Source organism: Geotrypetes seraphini, chromosome 3 (assembly GCF_902459505.1).
Source record: "Geotrypetes seraphini chromosome 3, aGeoSer1.1, whole genome shotgun sequence".
Taxonomy (NCBI): domain Eukaryota; kingdom Metazoa; phylum Chordata; class Amphibia; order Gymnophiona; family Dermophiidae; genus Geotrypetes; species Geotrypetes seraphini.
In genome coordinates, this window is record NC_047086.1 from 191,811,089 (window position 1) to 191,833,752 (window position 22,664).

The 22,664-nt window shown below is 38.9% G+C and overlaps 1 protein-coding gene across 4 annotated transcripts in view; it reads left to right on the forward strand.

The window, feature by feature from the left end:
- Window positions 1-22,664, forward strand: part of PDE1B (phosphodiesterase 1B) — a 657,058-nt gene that overhangs the window by 571,241 nt on the left and 63,153 nt on the right. For all 4 annotated transcript variants that reach the window (XM_033937713.1, XM_033937714.1, XM_033937715.1 and 1 more), the window contains one exon: window positions 681-801. In XM_033937713.1, the coding sequence (XP_033793604.1) occupies window positions 681-801 (121 nt within the window). The remainder of the gene's footprint in view (window positions 1-680; window positions 802-22,664) is intronic.

The window sequence follows — 22,664 nt, forward strand, 5'->3', positions numbered from 1 at the left end:
TCATCATGGGTGACCTCCTTGAGCAGCGCTAGAGTGTGAAGTTCTGTTTTAAATTGGTTAAGATCGCTACAGAAACTTATGAAATGTTGAAAGTGGCTTATGGAGAACCTGTCATGAATAATAATAATAATAACTTTATTCTTCTATACCGCCATAGTCAAACTGACTTCTAGGCGGTTCACATAGAAAGAAGGCTGGACAATCAGTCATGGAAGGTGTTTCGAATGCATCAAAATTCATGAATTTTGTGCAAAAAATGCAATACAGTTCTTCCCCAGCCACCTTACTCTCCTGACTTTGCCTCTGCTGACTTCTTGTTTCCTAAACTTAAATCCACACTGAAAGGAGAGTGATTCAACACCATTGAAGACTTAAAGCAAAATTCAACGCAACAACTTTTGGTCATTCCTGAAGATGTGTTTAAGGACCGTTTCCAGAAGTGAAGACAATGTTGGGAAAGGTGTATGCGTAGGGAAGGGGAGTACTTTGAAGGGGAGCCAATGGAATAAGTTGTAAGATCGTTTAATAATTTTTTTATAAAATCAGTCCTGGAACTTTTTGAACAGACCTCGTATAAACTTTGCTGTGGCCCATCTTCCTGATAGACTGCACCTTAGCTCTGACAATCATCCTGCAATGCATGTGTTCTGTATCACACATTTTCCTCCTTCCTTTGGCAGGATTGATAAGTCCAAAGCCCTCTCCCTCCTGTTGCATGCAGCGGACATCAGCCACCCCACCAAACAGTGGAAAGTGCACAGCCGTTGGACCAAAGCTCTTATGGAGGAATTCTTCAGACAGGTAGGAGAAGCTCTGCCTTGGCAGGCCTTGAGCAGAGCCTAGTGTGACATTTGTTGATGTGTTTTCAGGGAAACTGGTCCAGTCTTAACTTGCAAGTAGTATGACGATCTTATATGTTTGTTTTTATGATGTCAACTGCTTTGCAGTCTATCAAAGTTGTTAAACCTTATAAACTTGATAAAAGCACTTAGAATGTCTGTCTAGAAACAAACTAACTACAGGGCTTCAAAGAAGGTTTGGATAGGTACCTGGAGGACAAAGGGATTGAGGGGTACAGATAGGAGTAGAGGTAGGTTATAGGGATAGGATTAGAGGTAAGTTACAAAATTAGTCGGGGACCACTGTTCAGGCAATAAGCCTGATGGGTCGCCGCGGGAGCGGACCGCTGGGCAAGATGGGCCTCTGGTCTGTCTCAGCGGAGGCAACTTCTTATGTTCTTAAAATTTAGCAGAATAGCATGAAATTTGGCATGTGGGAGAACCCAGTACAGACATATCAGGTTCAAAGATGGGCCAGATCAGACCTGGGGTTCCAGAGAAATAAGTCATCCCTCCAACGCAGCTCTAAACCTTCCCCCTGTGTGAGTAAGGCTACCCTGTCTGCTTTCATTAGCAGCAGAGACCATGGGTAGAATGGAGCCAATGGAAAGGCTATGGGTGTGGAGCACTGGAAAGCTGCTCTAGTCCATGGAATGGAGAAGGTGAGTATCTTGTATTGTACAAGTGACTTTTCTTTACATGGTAGGGGGTGGAAGAAAAACGAAGCCCCTCTCCCTTCCCTCCCCCCACTCAAAAAAAAAGTCCAAATATATTTCTATGGGGGAAGGAGTTCTGGTAGTTGCATCTTCAGTGCTGGCTAAAGAAGTTATGGCTCCCTGAGTTAACTGTTTCAGTAGTCCCCCTCCCCAAACGTACATTGGTGCCTCAATGTCCACTCTTCTGCTGGCATCAGCTTCCATCCCCCCCCCCCCACCCCACCCACTGGCATTAGCTCTCTCCCCACCCCTCCACTGGCATCAGCTCTAAGAACTTAAGAATAGCCATACTGGCTCAGAACAAAAGTCCATCTAGTACAGTATCCTGTTTCCAACAGTGGCCCATCCAGGTCACAAGTACTTGGCAGAAACCCAAATAGAAACATTCCATGCTACTGACCCTAGCTCTGCCTGCTTGTTTTATAATAAAGAGTGCATGTTGCTTTGCTTTCACCATTGTGCTCTCCACAGTTGAAACCCCAGCAACATTTGAGGTTTAAACGCGAGAACAGAAAGTATCTGTTCTCAAGTTTAAACCTGTGGTGGTGCTGGTGGTCACACAGAGAAAAGAGCACAGCAGTAAAAAAGAAACTCTTGCTGCTTTCAAGACTGAGCCAGTGAGTCTGGCTTTCAGCTCCTTTGAGCATTGGCACCCTGAGCCAGCACCTTACTTGGTTCATGCCTTGAGTGACCCTGAAAGAACTATATTTTTCTAACTGCCCATCTTTCTCCTCTCCTGATCACAGTTCCACAGAAAGCTGACACAGATATAGCTACAGACACACACACCTAGATATTCATGCACAGACCTACATAAACACATATACAGATAAACATACAAAACAGAGATACATTCATTAACTTTTCTAGACCGTTTTCCCAAGGGAGCTCTGAACGGTTTACATGGATTTATTCAGGTATTTAAGCATTTTTCCCTGTAGGCTCAAAATCTATCTAATGTACCTGGGGCAGTAGAGGATTAAGTGACTTGCCCAGAGTCACAAGTTGCAACCTGGGCTTGAACCCACAACCTCAGGGAGCTGAGGCTATAGCTTTAACCACTGCACCACACTCTCCCCCATCTGCACATACCAGTGGCATAGCTACAGGTTGGCCTGGGTGGGCACAGATTCACCCACTCTTGGCTCAGGCCCACCTTTTCTGGCCTCTCAACACACTTCCGGTGTGACCACAAGGGTCCCCCCCCCCACTTCCTCTTCCCTAGATCAGTCTGCAGCCCAGCAACGCCCTCCCCATTTTATCACCAAGTTCGTGAGCGGCAGCAGCAGTACATATCTGCTGCCTGCATTGGTCTCTGCAGACTTCCCTCAGCTGTGTTCTGCCCTCACTGATGTCACTTCCTGTTTCCTCTGGCGGGACACAGTAGAGGGGAGCCTGCAGAGACCAGCTCAGGCAGCAGATGTATTCTGCTGCTGCGATTCATGAACTTGGTAAGGCACACCAGGGAAGGGGAGTTGCTGGGTCACATACTGATCCAGGGGTGGAAGAGAGGAAAAGAGATACAGGACAAAGGGGGTGGTTTTCACAGGCCTCCCAAAATAATTGTGGGCTCATACAGAGGGATTCCATTAGCCATGTTGTGCATGCTTTCCCCACTTGTTGATACAGTGATCTGGTCCTATCACCATTTTGGTCCTGGAGAAAACTGGATTCTCTGATGAGCAGCTTGGTGAGCTATGCCATTGGGTTAATGGATCAGTGTGGAGTATGAGGACTCTACTAGCACTTCACCAGAAAACTTTTCAGCATATTTGAAAATTTTCCACTTCCTGCTGGACCAGTTGCTCTTTAGTTTTCTTCTTGAACCGTTGGAGGAGGAGAAAAGTGTCCACCACTGAACTGCTGCTACTGCCATTTTTGGATCCCTTTTTCTTTGTGACAGTTTAAAAAATGTTTCCTAGTCCGTTTTTTGTTTTCTACCTCTTAGTCACACCAGTGAAGCTTTCCGGCAATTTTTCAGGTTGTCTTTTCTTTATTCATTGCTTTCTTCAGCTTGACAGCCCTGCTGGATCACATTGCCTGCAGTTTGTTTTCGTGGAACATCTTTCTTAAGAAATATTTCATCTTTCAGTTTCCCTTTGATTATCTCTTACCCTGGCTGAGAAAGAAGCCAGCATTTCAAATAATGTCTACAGTGCTTTCAGGCATTTGGCTTCTGCCCAAACATGCAGAAGGAGAGAATCTGAACCTACCTGATTATCAGTTATTCCAGCTTAAAGCTGGCTTTAATGTCTATTGCTGTGATGATAGGCCAGTGATCTCAAAGTGATCCTCAGTCATTTTGATTCTTGAAACCGCCCCATAGGAGAGAAAAATCAATTTTCCCTATTCAAGTCATCATCACAGGGTATTTAAGTACTTGGCTCATAGGCTGAAGTAGGTGAACATCAAGGCATGTACAGCAGACTTCTGGGGGCTAGGGTTTAGTGCAGCTCTTGAAGGCAACAGATGTTTGTTATGGGTCTTGAGGAGTGAGGTGAGCATCTGTTGTATCTTCAGTCGCTCTCCTCTCAGTGCAGCCCCAAAGAAAAAACCCCAGTCACCTCAGTGATAGCATAAAAATATAAATTAATTTAACAGTTCAATATATTGTAAACAAAAATAGAAAAATGCAAAATATGACAGTTTACCTGGGTCATCTCCTTACATCTCCTTCCATTGATTTGTTCCTCAAATATGGATCCTCTTCTTTAGTTACTCCTGTTCAATAATGCTTATCATTTTATAGTACTACTGCATGTATGTGGTGCTGTACATTTGGGATAAGTATTCAGGTTCAATATGTTCCTGTCCCTGAGAGTTTACAGTATAAAGTAGGTACTTGAGGCAATGGCAGACAAAGTAACTTGTCCAAAGGAATGTGAAGGGAATAGCACCTACTGAATGTGCGATTTCAGGCAACTGGTGATTATGATAGACCCCTTTAAAATAAACACAAATATAATTTCCCACTGACTGTATCACATAGGAATTTTAAAAAGCACGATGGTATCTTTAAGGGACTATAACATGTTTAATGCGCAGATTCTGATATGCTACAATAGTTCACCGTGGCTAAAAGTGTTTTCCTACTGATTTTCGTTTGTACTTAGGGCCTGATTCTCTAAAAGTACGTCCCGATTTTAGGCAGCTGTAGGCGTCCTACAGCTGTCTAATCAGCCAATCGGGATGCACGTTTTTTTAAAAAAATGCTCCCCAGGCAGGCCGCCTATATTGAAGGTGAGGCACGCAAGACACCTAAGCCCTGATTCTGAATAGGACGCCCGGGAGAGGCGTCCTATTCAGAATCGGCCTAAACTAAACCCCGATTCTGTAACCGGCGTCCATGTTACAGACGCGGGTTAGAGAAACGGATTAGATTAGAAACAGCCCGCTACACTTATCGCGGCAAGGGATCTCTCTGCCGCTATAAGTATAGCGGGCCGCGGCCCCCTGACCAGGAGGGTGACCAAACCCTCTGCCAAGAGACGCACCCCCCCGACACTACCGACCGCACCCCCCGACATTACCGATCCCCCCCTCCCCCCCGACAATATCAATAGCTGGCAGGAGGGTGCCCAATCCCTCCTGCCCGAAGACGCACCCCCCCGGCGCTAACCCCCCCAAACCTCCACTCCACCAAACCTGTTCTTAGAAGGGTCTTGCACGTCTTGAGCCGGCAGGCACGCCTGGTCGAAATGAAGCGGGCCCGCCCCTTCCCGGCCCATCCCGCCGAAGCCTAAGGCCTGATTGGCCCAGGCTCTAGAAGCCTGGACCAATCAGGCCTTAGGCATAGCGGGTCCGCCCATCCCCACTTAATCTAAGGCCTGATTGGCCAATCAGACCTTAGACTTAGTGGGGATGGGCGGACCCGCTATGCCTAAGGCCTGATTGGTCCAGGCTTCTAGAGCCTGGGCCAATCAGGCCTTAGGCTTCGGCGGGATGGGCCGGGAAGGGGCGGGTCCGCTTCATTTCGACCAGGCGTGCCTGCCGGCTCAAGACGTGCAAGACCCTTCTAAGAACAGGTTTGGTGGAGTGGAGGTTTGGGGGTGGGTTAGCGCCGGGGGGGGTGCGTCTTCGGGCAGGAGGGATTGGGCACCCTCCTGCCAGCTATCGATATTGTCGGGGGGGGGAGGGGGGGATCAGTAATGTCGGGGGGTGCGGTCGGTAGTGTCGGGGGGGGGGGGTGCGTCTCCGGGCAGAGGGTTTGGGCACCCTCCTGGTCAGGGGGCCGCGGCCCGCTATACTTATAGCGGCAGAGAGATCCCTTGCCGCGATAAGTATAGCGGCCGCGTCTACTTACAATGTAGGCCAGCATTTTGCTGGCTTACATTTTAAGCTTCTCCTCTACTAGGGAGACGCGTAGGGCCGCCTAGGTTCAGCCTAAGGCCCGCCTATGGCCCTTAGACGAGCTTAGGCATCTTGCGGGTCTCCCTAGGCTCCCGGAGGTGCCTCCAGGCTTGCCTGGGGAGCATTTTTTTTTAAAAAAACGTGCATCCCGATTGGCTGATTAGACAGCTGTAGGACGCCTAAAATCGGGATGCACTTTAGAGAATCAGGGCCTTAGTGTCTAGTGCATCTCGATACAAGATCCAACAATAGCATTGATGGATTCCAGTTGCCCTGATATCTTTTTTCCATAGTGGCAATGTGCTGGTGAAATCTTTCACCATGTTCATCGCTGACTGCAGCAAGATTTGTGGGGAAGAAGTCCAAGTGTGATGTAGAAAGTGCATCTTCAATAACATGTTGCACTTTATAGTTTTGTAAGCTCGAAGAAGTTTGTCAACCAGTTGAATATAGTTTAGAGCTCTGTAACTGCCAAGAAAATTCTCAGTGATATCCTTGAATGCTTTCTAGGTGATTTTCTCTGGCCCGACTAACAGATCTTCAAATCTCTCGTCATTGATGACGTGTCTGATCTGTGGACCGGCAAAAATGCCTTCCTTAATCTTGGTGTCAGTTATTCTTGGAAACATCTTCTTAGATAAGGAAAACATTTGCCTTTCATGTTTATCGCTTTTACGAAATTTTTCATCAGTCCAAGTTTGTGTGAAGAGGAGGCAAAAATATCTTGGTCAGATCAACAAGTGGTTCATGTACCATATTTTTTCTGTCCTGGAACCAAATTCTTATTGAGTGGCCAGTTCTTTTGAATTTAATGCAACACCTTAGCACAACTATCCCATTCACATATAAAACAACAATACTTGGTATATCCAAGCTGCAGAGCCACTACTTTAAGATCACCGCAGATGTTCCAGTTGTACTTTGTATCCTGGATATGCTTTAATAGCAGTTTCATGTTTTCATATGTTTCTTTCATGTGTGCAGCGTAGCCAATAGATATCAATGGGTAGACATTGTCATTGTGAAACAAAACAGTCTTGAGGCTTAACACTGACGAATCAGTAAAAAGATGTCAGTCATGTGGGTCATGTGTACAAACCAAAGCTGTGAACATAAGAACATAAGAAGTTGCCTCCGCTGGGTCAGACCAGAGGTCCATCGCGCTCATCGGTCCTCTCCCGCGGCGGCCCATCAGGTCCATGACCTGTAAGGTGATCCTTGTCTAAAAACCTTTATTCCCCTTTATGCTTCTATCTATACCCTTTCATAATCCTATCCCTACCTCTATCTGTACCCTCAATCCCTGTGTCCTTCAGGAATTTATCCAATCCTTCTTTGAAACTCTGTAGTGTACTTTGTCCTATTACAACCTCTGGAAGCGCATTCCAGGTGCCCACCACTCTCTGAGTGAAAAAATTTCCTAGCACTGGTTCTAAACCTGTCCCCTTAACTTCTCTGAGTGCCCCCTTGTTCTTGTGGTTCCCAATAGGCTGAAGAATCTGTCCCTATCTACCTTATCTATGCCTTTCAAGATTTTGAAAGTCTATCATGTCTCCCCTGAGTCTCCGCTTCTCCAGGGAGAAGAGCCCCAGCCTTTCTAACCTGTCTGCGTATGAAAGGTTTTCCATACCTTATCATTTTTGTCACTCTTCTCTGAACTGTCAAGTATCACCATGTCCTTAAGGTATGGTGACCAATATTGGACACAGTACTCCAGATGTGGGCGCACCATCGCACAATACAGCAGCATGATGACTTCCTTCGTCCTGGTTGTAATACCCAATATTCTGATTGCTTTCTTAGGCTGCTGCACATTGTGCCGTTGATTTCATTGTTGTATCCATCAGCACACCCAAGTCCTTTTCAAGGTTACTTCCCCTAGTACTAATCCCCCCATTTTGTAGCTGAACATCGGGTTCTTTTTCCTTATATGCATGACCTTGCATTTCTCTATATTGAAGGTCATTTGCCATTTATTTGCCCACTCCTCCAGTTTGTTTAGGTCCCTTTGTAGATGTTCACATTCCTCCGGTTTTAACCCTGCCGCAAATTTTATAATTTCACACTTCGTCCCTGTTTCTAGGTCATTTATAAATACATTGAACAGCAGTGGTCCGAGCACTGACCCCTGTGGAACACTGCTCGTGACCCTCCTCCAGTCAGAGTAGTGGCCCTTCACTCCAACCCTTTGCTTTCTTCCTGCCAATCAGTGTTTAACCCATCTGTATACGTCCCCTTCCACCCCGTGGTTCCACAGTTTCCTAAGTAGCCGCTCATAGGGTACCTTGTCAAAGGCTTTTTGGAAGTCAAGATAAATGATGTCTATGGGTTCCCCTTTGTCCATCTGGCTGTTTATCCCTTCAAAGAAGTGCAGTAAGTTAGTTTGGCACGATCTTCCCTTGCAGAAGCCATGCTGGCTTGCATTCATTAGTCCATTTTTTCCTATCTGCTCAAAGATGCTGTCTTATCAGTGCTTCTACCATCTTGCCCGGAACTGAAGTCAAGCTTTCCGGCCTGTAGTTCCCTTCAATGTCAGTGCAGATACAGAGGTTTTCAACCTGTGCAAAGAAATTTGTTAAATCATCTTGGTGGCTTCAAAAAACACATTTTCATACCTGGCGAAAGCAAACACCATCCCTGCAGTCTTGAACCCAATAATTCTGCTTTTTCTTTTGACAAACCTAAGTCCCTGGCCAGGTCATTTTATTCTGACTGTGTTATAAGATGAGGCTCACCAGACGTACATGGTTCAAAATCAGGATCAATGTCACTGTCAGTGCTTGGCTAGTGCAATGCAGATTCTTTGCTGGTTTCATTTAACCCTTTCAGGACCATAAGGATCGTAGGCCAATTTTTGTGGTTTTGACGACATTTTTATGGTTAAAAAGGGCTTGCAGATGCCAAAAAATTGATTTTTTTTGTGAAATATCATTATTTTTATTTAAAAAAATCACACTTCTGGCTTATGGACAGTGTGGCAAGTGAATCTTCTCGTCAATCTAGCAACGACGCTAATGAATGAATGTCGGAACCAGTTTGTTTACATAAAGGCAGTATCATATGGAATCCGTACATATCAAATTTAGAACTGTAGACTATCCCAATCAAAATTTATAGGATTTTAAAGTTATGGGACAAATATGTCCCTTGGTCCTGAAAGGGCTACGCTCCATTTCTCTGTTGGCTTCGGTACCAGAAGACTGTCATCATGAGGCACTGGTCTCATGGCTGGAGGCAGATTGGGGTATTCAATTGATTTCTTATTTTTACCAGAGAAACCAGACAAATTTGTCAGACATAAGTAACAGTCTGTCAAGTGATCCTTCTGTTCTCTACGTGTCATTGGGATAGCAAATTGACGTTGACTTCTGAGTACCTCGGAGTCAAGCCCTAAGATTGACAGCACATCTTGAACAATAAATGTGAGGAGCCCATGGTTTGTCTTGATCACCAATCTTGCAACCAAAGTACATCTCACATGCTTTCTTAACTATTCAAGTCATGCTGCGTCTTTGAGGCATAAGCGTGTGCTCGCCACAAATGTAGCAGAATGTATCACAGCTGTTGCAACATCGGCAAGACATTTTTGCTGTCACAAATCGTCCTATAGCAATTAATAATTAGCTGGCTTACTAATTAAGCTATTTACATAGACAATACTATGCCTTGAAGTAGAGAATGACACGGGAACAAATTTGTCCCCATCCCCGTTAGTTTTCTCACTGTCCCAGTCCCTGCCCCATTCCTGTAAGTTCTGCCTTAACCACATAAGCCTCAAACTCTGATTTTAAAGTGTTTGAGGCTTGTGCAGATGAGGATGGAGATTGCAGGTATGGGGCTGGGACAGGAAAAAAACTCTCCTGGACAAGATGGGAAAATGAGTTCCCAAGGGGATGGGGAGACATTTGTCCCCGTGTCATTCTCTTCCTTGAAGCATCAAAATACACCTGAAATGACAGACACATAATGAAGATTATCCCTGTATGTGAACTGCTTTTCTATGTAGCCTTTTCAGGCAACATCCATCAAGCCTGTGTACAAGCATGCCCAGATTGCATCATTTCCATGGACGTTACGCAACCTGCCCTGAATGTACACCCGGACTTGCCCACACTATATCCAGCAGGGTATAACATGAGCAATAGGCTTATATAAAGAATTAGGCTAAGAATTAATTGCATTACCCCCTCTTCTACTAAACCGCGCTAGCGGTTTTAGCGTGGGGAGCTGCGCTGAATGGCCCGCGCTGCTCCCGACGGTCATAGAGTTCTTATGAGTGTCGGGAGCAGTGCGGGTCATTCAGCACGGCTCCCCACGATAAAACCACTAACGCGGTTTAGTAGAAGAGGCCCTTAGCCTGAAAGTATAGCAAGAAATTGTAAAAATGTACTCTTTTGTTAAAACGGTACGTGATACATAATTTTAAACGTGATTGGGGGCGTGGCTTGGAGCGCGCACAATATGGCAGCTTGACCGCGGCGCTCTTCAAACCCAGGCAACAAACTGACAGAAAATAACTGTTTTCTTTCGCTCGCCCTAATTTATAATATTAAAAAACAGCGTCGGAAATGGCTGCGACGAGACAGGGAAAATCTGAAAAGCCGTGCACATCGGGTATATCGGCGAAAAGATCGAAAGTAACTCCTGTGTCACCGTCGAGTGTGCCGATCCCGCTGGAAGCTGAAGACTTCACTGAGAAAACAGATATTATGGCAGAACTCTTCAAAATTAAAATAATGTTAACTGACAACGCCAGTAAACTTACAGAAGTAAAAGAAGAACTGCTCAGCCTTAAACAAGAGATTCAAGCTGACAGACAACGGATGACTACAATTGAAGAGAGAATTGAAAAGCTGGAAAATAATACACAGAACTATGAACAGGAAAGAAAAGAAATGGCAAACTTAAAAAATCATCTGGTAGATATGGAAAACCGAGGAAAGAGAAAGAAGATTAGAGTACTTGGATTAGCTGAAAATCTTGAAGGGGGAGATGCCATTCAGTTTTTAGAAAACCTTTTACCTAAACTTTTACAACTAAACTCTAAATGGCCGTTAGAAATAGAACGTGCACACAGAATCCCCACAAGAAAACCAGTAAACCAGGAAACTCCTAGACCCTTGATATTTAAAGTATTAAGGTACCAACAAGCATTGGAGATCTTAAAATTGGCAAAAGCAAATAAAAACTTAAACTATAAAGGGTCTAAATTAATACTGGTTCCAGATTTTGCTAAACATACTGCAAATATAAGAAAACAATTTCTCACATTCAGACAGCAGTTAAAAGAAAAAGGATACTTGTATGGACTCTATTACCCATCTACAATGAGGGTGTCTACTGGGAATAAATCCATTTATTTTCAAGATCCAGCAAAACTAAAAGAATTTTTGACACAAGAGGAACCAATGTTAACATGAAAAACTGATTAAAAGACAATTCTCAACTGAAGAAGAAAAGGAAAAAATACAAGATAATATGAAAAATAAGAAGATAAAGAAAAGAAGAAAAAGACAATGTTTTTCAAGATCCTGGAAAAAAAAAAAAGAGAAGATTCATCTAAGGATAAGAAATAAAAATGCAAGATATAAAAATGGTTAAAAAGAAAGAAGAAAACAATGACTATTAACAAAATGAATTAATTTTAAAATATTTGAAAATCTTTGATTTGACAATTTTTAAAATATTTTGGATGTTATGAATTAAATTATTTATAAATTTTATTCCATCCAATTTTAAAACATTGATAAATTTTAATTAAGCTATTATTAATATACTGGATATTATTATATATATTATATTAATAATAGATATAAATTATTTATAGAATTATTGTTTCTATATTTATTACTGCTAATATTATTGAGGGGAAAAATTGATTAACTAGTAGGAAATCACTATAATATAGACATTAAGTATAAAATCTTAAAGATATATATTATATGTTATCTATTTATATTACTATGAATGATGATATTTAAAAAAAAAAAAAAAAAAAATGGTTTAATAATGATTTTATTTTAATTCTGAATAATAACAACAAATATATTTAATTATTTAAATGAATATTTAATATATACGAATTTGAACTGTGTACAAACATTGTATTATTGAAGGATTAACATACTAGTTATATTTAATGATTTCAAAATATTATATGATTTATTCAATTATAATTGATATGAATTATAATATATAATGGGATTATTAATGAAGGGAAAATGAATAATAGGGTGGGTAAAGAAACATAGAATATATTGAATTAGAACTTAATTTTTTAAAATAATTTTTGAATGATTAGTTGCCTGGGGGAGGGTATATAGGTTTTGCATGTCCAATGTGTGTTCCAAGTCAAACATTGATAGTGGGAGGGTGGGGTGGGAAAATAAAGGGAGGGAATGGGGATAAATATACATTAATTGTGCTAAGATCTAATCATGTTTATTATCATAGAATATTGCTTAAAATTTTAATTATAAATAGATGGATTTAAAAATTTATTCTATGAACGTCAATGGTTTAAATCATCCTATTAAGAAGAAAAAAATATTATCATTCCTTAAAAATCAAAATGCGGACATCTACTTCATTCAAGAGACCCATCTTTCGGAAATTGAATCTAAAAAATTATCTGGGGGCTGGATTTCTAAATGTTTATTTGCACCGGCTTTAAAGAAAAAAGCTGGAGTGGCTATATTGATAAACAAAAAATGTAATGCAAATTTCAAATTAATAAATTATGACCCCTTAGGTAGATGGGTGCATATCAAAATGGATCTGGGAAATACTACCATGGATTTATTCAATTTATATGCTCCTAATACGAATCAAATGGAGTTTTTCAAACAAATTCAACAATTACTTTTACCACTGGCTACATCTAATTTAATAGTAGCAGGGGATTTCAATGCTGTAATGGATCCAATTTTGGATAAAAAACCAAGTAGAATTATGAAATCATTAGGCTTAGATAATTTGACTCAATCTTGTGATTTAGTAGATATATGGCGTATTCTTCATTTTAATGATCAAGAATTTTCCTTTTGTTCTCAGGTCCACAAATCCTTTTCAAGAATTGATTATATATTTGTTTCCAATAACTTAGCGCAGCGTGTGTTAAAAGCAGTAATAGATCCTATTATAATTTTGGATCATGCTGGTGTGTGGATTAATCTTCAAAATAATGATATTGAACATTTCAATTCAATTTGGAGATTTGATAATAATTTTTTAGCAGATTTAAATTTTCTGGAAGAATTTAAATTAAAAATACAAGAATTTTTTCAAATTAATGATTCGGATAATATTAATGCTGAAATCTTATGGGATGCTTTTAAAGCAACAATGAGAGGTAATATTATTTCATATTCAGCATATATTAACAAAAAACATAAAAAACAGTTTCTTGAATTAGGAAAACAAATTAAATTATTAGAAAATAAATTAATTGAAAAATGGGAAAATAATACATTACAAGATTTATTAAAACTAAAAGTTAAATATAATGAGATTTCTTCTCAATTTGTGAGGAAAGATTTATTTAATAGACAAGTTCAATTTTACGGAAATTCAAATAAAGCTGGAAAATTATTAGCAAATTTTCTTAAAGCAAAAAAAAGAAAATCCAAGATTATTGCAATAAAAGATATACAAGGTAATACACACACTAATAATAAAGACATTTTAATACAGTTTCTTGATTTTTATAAAGATTTATATTCTTCTGAATCTTATGAAAATAAAGAACGAGATGGACTAAGTTTTTTAAATTCATTTATTGGACCAAATGTTCCAGATCATATAAAAAGAAGTTTAGAAGAACCTATATCTTTAAAAGAAATAGAATCAGCATTGAAGTCTCTTAGAGCTGGATCCGCTCCGGGTGGTGATGGTTATACGGTTGAATTTTATAAATCATTTCAAAACATTATTTTACCATATCTATTAAAGTTATATCAGTATCAAATGAATAATGGAAATATATCAGGTACAATGGCTGATTCACTAATTATTGTCTTACCAAAACCAAACAAAGATCCTACTTTGGTTTCAAACTACAGGCCTATTTCCTTACTAAATGTAGATGGTAAATTAATTTCTAAAGTACTAGCAATAAGATTGGCTAAAGCTCTTCCTTTCATTATTGATGTACATCAAACAGGATTTATTGCAAAAAGACATTCATCACACAACACTAGATTAGCATTTCATTCTTTAAACCTAGCAAAAACTATGAATGATCCAACTTTTATGCTATCTTTAGATGCAGAAAAAGCATTTGATAGAGTAGAATGGAAATTTATGTATCAAGCTCTAGAATGGTTTGGAATAGGACCCGATTTTATTAAAATGATTCAGACTTTGTATAGCTCTCCTGGTGCAAGATTATATATAAATAACAATTTATCAGATAGATTTAACTTGCAAAGGGGAGTTAGACAAGGATGTCCTTTGTCCCCATTACTGTTTGATATTGTTTTAGAACCCTTGTTAATTGCAATTAATCAAACTAAGGAGATAAAGGGAATCCCATTTTCTTACTGGGAATATAAACTTTCTGCATATGCAGATGATATCTTATTATATTTAAGAGAACCGGGGAATACTATTCCAAATTTACTTAATCTTCTAGAGGAATTTGGAAAATTTTCTGGATATAAAATTAATTGGAGTAAATCAGAAATTCTTCCTATTAATGTTCACTGCACCAAAGGATTATTTGATTCATATTCATTTATTTGGAAAGAGGAAGGAATAAAATATTTAGGAATTATGATCAAAAATACAATAGATGATACAGTCAAAGAAAATGAAAAACTTTTATTGAAAAAAATTACAGAAATATGTGAACAATGGAATCCTTTACATCTTTCATGGTGGGGAAGAGTTCAAACAATTAAAATGATGATATTGCCTGTGGTTTGTTATCAAATGAGTATGATACCAATATTTTTTCAGGGGTCCTTTTATAAAAAATTAAATAATATTATTACAAAATTTGTTTGGTTTGGGAAAAGACCCAGAATAGCTTTAGTATCTTTACAAAGACCAATTGTGGAGGGAGGGGTAAATTTTCCAAATTTTTATAGGTACCATCAAGCCTATATTCTAAGACAGGGTATGTATTGGATCCTCCCAGATCTCATGGAGAATGTACCAGATTGGCTATATTTAGAATGGCGGCTCCTGTTCCCATTACATTTAGATCATTTAATTAGTATAACAATGCCTAGAAGATATAAAGATAACAGAATTTTATTAGATACTTGGAAAACATTAAGATTTATAAATAACCTATCAACAGATCCAATTTCTAAATCACTAAATCAGTCTATTTGGGTAAACTCCAGGATCAAGATTGGCGGATTTAAAATCGTCTGGAAACAATGGATAAGTGCAGGTATACGAACATTAAATGATGTCATTTCAGAAGGTTCACTGCTTAGTTTTTCACAATTGCAAAATAAATTTGGCTTAAATAAATCACAATATTTTAAATGGATGCAATTGAAGCAGGCCATTCAGGCAGGGTTCCCTGAATGGAAAAATCTTAATACTCAACATAGTCTACAAGTTCTATGTTTCCAGGCGGATTTCTTGGGACACCAAGCCGCAAAATGGTACAAATTAATATATGGATTTTTAAATAAAAAAAAGAAAAATGGACTTAGGGATATTTGGAGTATTGAGATTGGACAGACAATTTCTGTTTCTCAATGGCCACGATTTTGGTCCTGGAGATTAAGATCTACAAAGTCAGCATCTATGAATCAAACATGGATGTTTTTATTACATAGAGTGTTATGGACCCCTACGCGCCTGCAAAAGATAGATAGCACTAGATCCAATAGATGCTGGCATTGTAAAACAGAAATAGGGACGTTAGATCACTTAATTTTTTTTTGTCCCTGTGTAAATGCCTTTTGGAATTTAATTTGGCCCCAAATTAATAAGTTATTAGAAAATCATGTAGGACTCTCATATGACACCATACTATTTGGCACTGCAATGAGAACTCAGAGTCCGATCTCAGCAAATAATAATAAGCTGCTATTAATATTGACAGGAGTCGCCATGCAACAAATAACTCAAAACTGGAAGGACTTCACCAAATTAAATTATACATTCTGGTGGAACTCTGTCTGTCATATCTATAAAATGGAAAAAGTAATAGCATTACAACATGGGAATCTTCATAATTTCATGAAAATTTGGCAACCATTGACAAATTATTCTACTGATTAGATTTCTTAGCACATTTATAATAGATATATAGGAATGGGGAGGGACTTATATAATTTTTGGATTTACTATTTATGATATGATATATTGAATACAATTACAAATGTTATGAAATAATTAATTATATTATATATAAATTAATTGATGTAAGAATATAAAATTTATAAATAAATTATCACAATAATGATTATATTAGAATGGGGAGGGGAAGGGAATGTATATTATATGGTTTTAAGTATTGGAAAAAATGGGAGGGATATATAATATCTGATAATTGAATTATTTGTAATCACAATTTTTCATGCAATATTTGAAATTTATATGTACAATTAAAATATTGTAAGAATGAAAATTTATAAATAAAATATTAAAAAAAAACAAAAAAAAACAAAACGTGATTTTCATGATCAGCAGCCAAAAATCTGTAAGATGCACCCGAAAGTATTAAAGAAGTTGTTGTCCAGTTATCAACTGGAAACTACTCACTTTTATGCAATATAAATTTCGTTTGCAGTATTACACTGATAAACAGTCCATTCATGACTCTTTCCAATTTGTTTGTTTCCAGCCCTATAATATTGAGACCTTATTACTATCCACCTCTCTAAGTATTAGTTGTTTTACTTGATATTTTCATGGCATTTCTGTTAGATTAGAAGGTTTGGAATTGACTGGTCTTGTTCTGAAATGATTCTCCTCTTTGCCTAGTAAAGACAATCAGCAGGTTTATTGCAATTGTAGGTTTTTTTTATCTAAACAACTTCAGGTGCCTCCGGGATCTCCTCTGTCAATAGGTACTATTTAAGTTGTATTTAGCCCCTATTAGTTCAGCTTGACATTCATTATTGCAATTATGCTGGTGACATTCAATTCGGGTTTTTCTGATATCATATAAGAACATAAGAATAGCTTTACAGGGTCAGACCAATGGTCCTTCAAGCCCAGTAGCTGGTTCTCACGATAGCCAATCCAGGTCACTAGTACCTAGCCAAAGCCCAATGTATAGCAATATTCCATGCTACCGATATAGGGCAAGCAGAGGTTTCCCCTGTGTCTTTCTCAATAACAGACTATGGACTTTTCCTCCAGGAATTTGTCCAAACCTTTCTTAAAACCAGCTACGCTATCCGCTCTTATCACATCCTCTGGCAACGCGTTCCAGAGCTTAACTATTCTCTGAGTGAAAAAAATTTCCTCCAATTGGTTTTCAAAGTATTTCCCTGTAACTTCATCGAGTGTCCCCCTAGTCTTTGTAATTTTTGATGGAGTGAAAAATCGATCCACTGTCCATTGCGTTTCTGTTTGTGGATAACACATAAATGTAGTTTGCCTGTTTACTTTAGAGGGGTAGACAATAAGAAAGCCATATTGCTATTCGAACCAGCAACATTTGAGCAGTGGGCTCTTGTTCCCCTGGCCCATCCCAACTACCCCAATGAATTGGGATTTTTCTTCCATTGAAGAATGGATGTCTACCAATAGCCTGACAAGGAATCCAGGATTCATCGCAAAAGAATTGGTGATACGATGTTTTCAGTGGTAGGAGTCCAGCTCTGGAACTCTCTTCCTGAGGCTCTGAGACTATGCCAAGAACGGGGGTGCTTTAGGAAACAACTAAAAACTCAACTTTTTGTTGATGCATTTAGGTAATATGCATAGTTTAGATATGCTGTTACAATGTATAATGTTAGTGCATTTCGAAGATTATTTATTTATTATTATTTCTAAAATTTCTTAACTGCCAGGAGGTTCTTCTTCACACAGAGGGTTGTGGACACATGGAACGCGCTCCCGGAGGAAGTGGTCGAGCAGAGTACGCTACGGGGATTCAAAGATGGATTGGATGGATTCCTGAAGGATAGGGGGATTGAGGGATACAGATAAGGGTAGATAAGAGTATGGAAAGAGTAAAGATAAAAACAAGGGGGCTATAGGGCTAAATCAAATAAACATGACAGGTCATGGACCTGATGGGCCGCTGCGGGTGCGGACTGCTGGGCGCGATGGACCTCTGGTCTGACCCAGCGGAGGCAAATTCTTATGTTCTTATAACTTAGCAGTTTACAGTGTAAAACATTCACAATGATTCAAAGAACATATAACAATACTTTCAGTACACACATTTAGCCCACTAAAAATAGCAGGGAATTATAGTAGGATTACATATCATCAATCGTTAATGACTCAAGAGCATTATTCATAGTTCAGATTCCTCTTTAAACATCTCCCTTCCACATAGCATCAAAGGAAGGCATCTGCATACAATTGAGTTTTTAACATTCACTTAAACTGTAATCGATCCTGTTGATACTATTTTGCCACCTATGAATTATTGAAGGGATCTTGTAAAATAAGTGGAGAGTTCCATTTTGATAATTCTGCCATGTTGATATAATTTTATTTGATGTATGTGCATTTTGTTACTGTATTTATTTATGGGTTTGTTTTTTTTAATATATAAATCTTTATTAATTTTCAAATGAATTTATTAGTACTAGGCACTAGTACAATGAATTTATTAGTACTAGGCACTAGTATAATGAATTTATTAGTACTAGGCACTAAACTTATTTAAGTCTTCAAGAAAGAGGCAATGATATATCAAACACCCTATATATGTTGGTCAGTAACCCACATATCTTCACACCTCATTCATACTTCACTTCAAAAAATACCTTCAACTCGATCCTCAGCAAGGCCACCGTCCCACTCAGTGTTCACTCATAGTGGGCGGCTTTATGCCTCAAGTCATCACTGGATCGTTCATTCTTTTTTTGGTTTTTATCTTTATAAATTTTTTCTTTCCGTTTTCATTTTTCTCTTATCTTTAATATTTGTAATCTGTAGTATCAACCTTAAATGTTTATACTTAGCTTCTGGTCTCAATTCAAAAAAGGGAGATAAACAATGAATTTAAACATAAACACTACACAGAACGCACTTTAAATACACAAATAATTAAAAAAAACAATCATTTTCTCCCCCATCTTCCCCATAATTAATAGAAGAATAAGTACATATTTAATTTTAATAATATAGATAATTAAATATAGCAAACAATAATACATTCCCCTCTCCCCACCCACCCTGGATGTGTATTTATGTATGTTAATTTTGTATAACGCTTTGATTTAAGGTGGTATATACATTTTTAAAATAAATAAATAAAGCCAAAGTAGTGGTGCTGTCCAGAGCATAGCCGTTTTTTGATTGTCATAAAGCAGTTAAACTGGGGAAGAGGTGGGGGTCACTCAATTATAATGGCATCCCAGGTTTGGAGACTGGAAGCGATGCTGGATTCTTCTTTAGCAGTGAAACCACAGCAGTTGAATAGGATAAAGTTGTTCATTTTTCTTGATAACGTAAGAATTGTGTTTGCAAGCTCTGCTTCTGTCTCTTGGAATATTATAATTCCTTGTATCTAGAGTTTGCAGCAAATTCTTTGAAACCCTTACAGGGGTATACAGAGTGCAGTTGCTAGCCTGCTGTTGTGATACCTCTCATCATTTGATCACATTACACTTTCTCCGTTCCCTCTGCACTGACTTCTGTTGGGTATTAGAATTGCTAACCATGGTTCATTGGGCTTTATGTAGAGATACGTACTTCACAATATATATTAATACAGTTTTGAAAATTTGCAAGTGCACTTATTTACTTGGGCCCAAGGACACTCAGTTACTTCATATTCTCTCAATCAGGCAGTGCTATTTAACTGAAAATCGTAATTGCAGTTTTTCAAAAGCAGGTCCAGTGGAATGGAACAGAGTGGAGAGAATGACTGATCAGTATTGTGATTGTGTTTAGGAAACAGCTGAAGACTTTATTGTGTAATGAGGCATTTTCAGTGTGAACATCATGGTGCAAAGTGTTACCTAATAATTAGGCAGCATAAGGGAACCTGCTGCATTATAATATAGATGACCGAGTGAATGTTAATAGTTTATGTATTTTTTGAAGGAGTGTGTATGTTGTTTTGCTATCTGCGTGGATAGAGCAGTCTGTAAAGGTAAAATCAAATAAGGCATTCATGTAAACGTTTCTAAGGGTAAAGAATGGATAGAGCACCTTTGGATCAGAACCTACTGTATACATGTGTCTTATAAAGTACATGCATAAGTGCAGCACAACAGAAACAAACAAGAGAGACCCAGCAATCCACAGTAAATTAAATCCAATGAGAAAAGCAAAAAAAGACTGTGGATAAGATGTTCCAGAAATGATTTATTACTTTCCACTTTGACACGCAGCTCCTGATTGGCGAGGCCTGACTTTAGTACAGGAAGAGGCGGTTGGAGCATACTGTGAGTGATTTCCTTCACTCACCGGCACTCCAGCTGCTGTCTCCTGCCTCTCCACTGCCCTCTCCTCCTTCCCCTTCGTGGTTGGAAAATACCGCGAATGACCGGGACCATGAACTGCGGACCGCGAATTCGCAGGGGAACCACTGTACATGTATAACTAAAACTCTGAGAGCTGCAAAGTCCTGAAGTAAAATAGAGCAGATTATGGAATAAGCTATCGCGGGAATTGAGACTGGAGGGGAATTTTAAGGCCTTTAAAACTATGTTGAAAACTTTTTTTTCTTTAAAGAGGTATTTGGAGAAGATTCGGAGGCAACAGAAATAATTCACATGTATATTGAATTACCGAAACATGTTCTTTCTTCATTGGAACTTTGTAAAACATTGCAAAAGAGAATTATGTATGCATGAATGAGAAATATTATGACTGATTCTTATTTAGGTCTTTCCTATTGTTATTGGAGTTCTTCTCGTATATATTTTGCATTGTAATGATGTAAACAGCTTGGATCTGTCATAAGAACCGGTATAACAAGTTTTAATAAAACTAAAACTTGTTCTGGAAACAGTGCCAGGAGCAAGCCTTTGGACAAGATAGGGGGTAATATCTTATCGTCAGAGGAGAGCTAGGGAGCCACACCTATGGTCGGTAGTGGCCAACAGTAACCATCAGTCCTTGCAATGAATAACATTGCAATTATGGGGTTCTCTCCAAAAATATCACGCAAAGCTAAAATATGCCAGTGTCGATGTATGCAGTCCACAAATCTTGGTGACTTTTCAGGATACTGTAAAATACAGGCAAGTCTGTCTTCTTGTGAGGACTGCTTGCCTTGAAAACTGCTGTAATAAGCAGCACTGGAGAACCATGAATCATAAACCTCCATGCTAAATTGACTGTTTGAGTTTTATATTGTTCAAATTCATTCTTGTATAAATCCATTTCAGTCTTAGAGATTGACTGGCAGATCGCCTCATCTTTATGCATCTGGGATGAAAACTGTCAAAGTGTAGATGCTTGCTGCACTTAACAGGTTTTGTAAACAAAGTGGTATTTCTCCCCTCCTCCCCACCCCATCGTTTTAAATCGAGAAATAAGGAAAGCCAGTTCACGTCTCACAGATTAAGACACAATAAATTAATCCATTTCAGAAAAAAAAAAAAAAAAAAAAAAGAACACTGTAGTCTTAAAACCACCAGTGGATGATTTGTATGAGGAAAGTACTAGCAACAATATTTGTGCTCTGTGTGAATGTTGGATATAGATTTGACGAATTGAAGTGTGAAGTGTCTTTGAACCAGTTCATGAGTCTTGAAGGGGTGCGGATTGAGTTGATCTTCTAAATCTGAGGGAGCAATTCTGGATTTTTATTATGATCTGCTCATTCCAATAGATGTGCTGCCTCCCATTTTACATAGAACATGGGGATCAGAATCGAGTCATCCAGGTTGAGGACATGCTCGGTTCCAATTGTATTTTATAAAAGGATCTGCTGATGCTGATTTTTTTTTTTTTCTAAAGTAACTGTAGAAATGCACATGTATTTGCTGGTACATGCAACAGGAGCAGCCATTTTACAAATACAGATGGTATCCGGGTTATGGATGTCCGACTTGTAGTTACAAATGTGGGTCTGGCTTCTCAAGTAGGCCCCCTCCTCCATTCCAGCTGCACTTGTTTCTTCTCAAAGCCGCTGGCATCGGTCCATAAACATTGCCCATGGAAAACAGCAAAAAATGAAGGAATCAGTTATGGGCCAATGATAATAACTGACTGAGGTGTTTGGTCATATTGTAATAACAGGAACTCACTGCAGTATGGTACAAATAATTTAAAGGGAGAGCTGTGTATTTTAATACAGCCTACATTTGTTTCATTCCCATCATGTGTCTGATATCGTATGCGCCATGGGGACTAATAGCATCTATTATACATGTAAATATTTAGCTTAAAGGTATTTACAAACGTGTGTGTAAATGCCAATAATCTATTTAAGACCTATTTTGCAATTCCTGCAGGTATTTGCAAGAGGGGCGTGCACAAGGGGGAACATGAGTAGGTCTCTCACACATATAAGTTACAGACTACTGTAAGAGAATGAGATGGGATTTGATATACAGGCAGTCCCCCTTAAGAATGAGTTCCATTTTTTAAGCCCTTCTTAAATTTGTATATGGAATTTGGCATATTTCCCATCTATTGCATAATGACA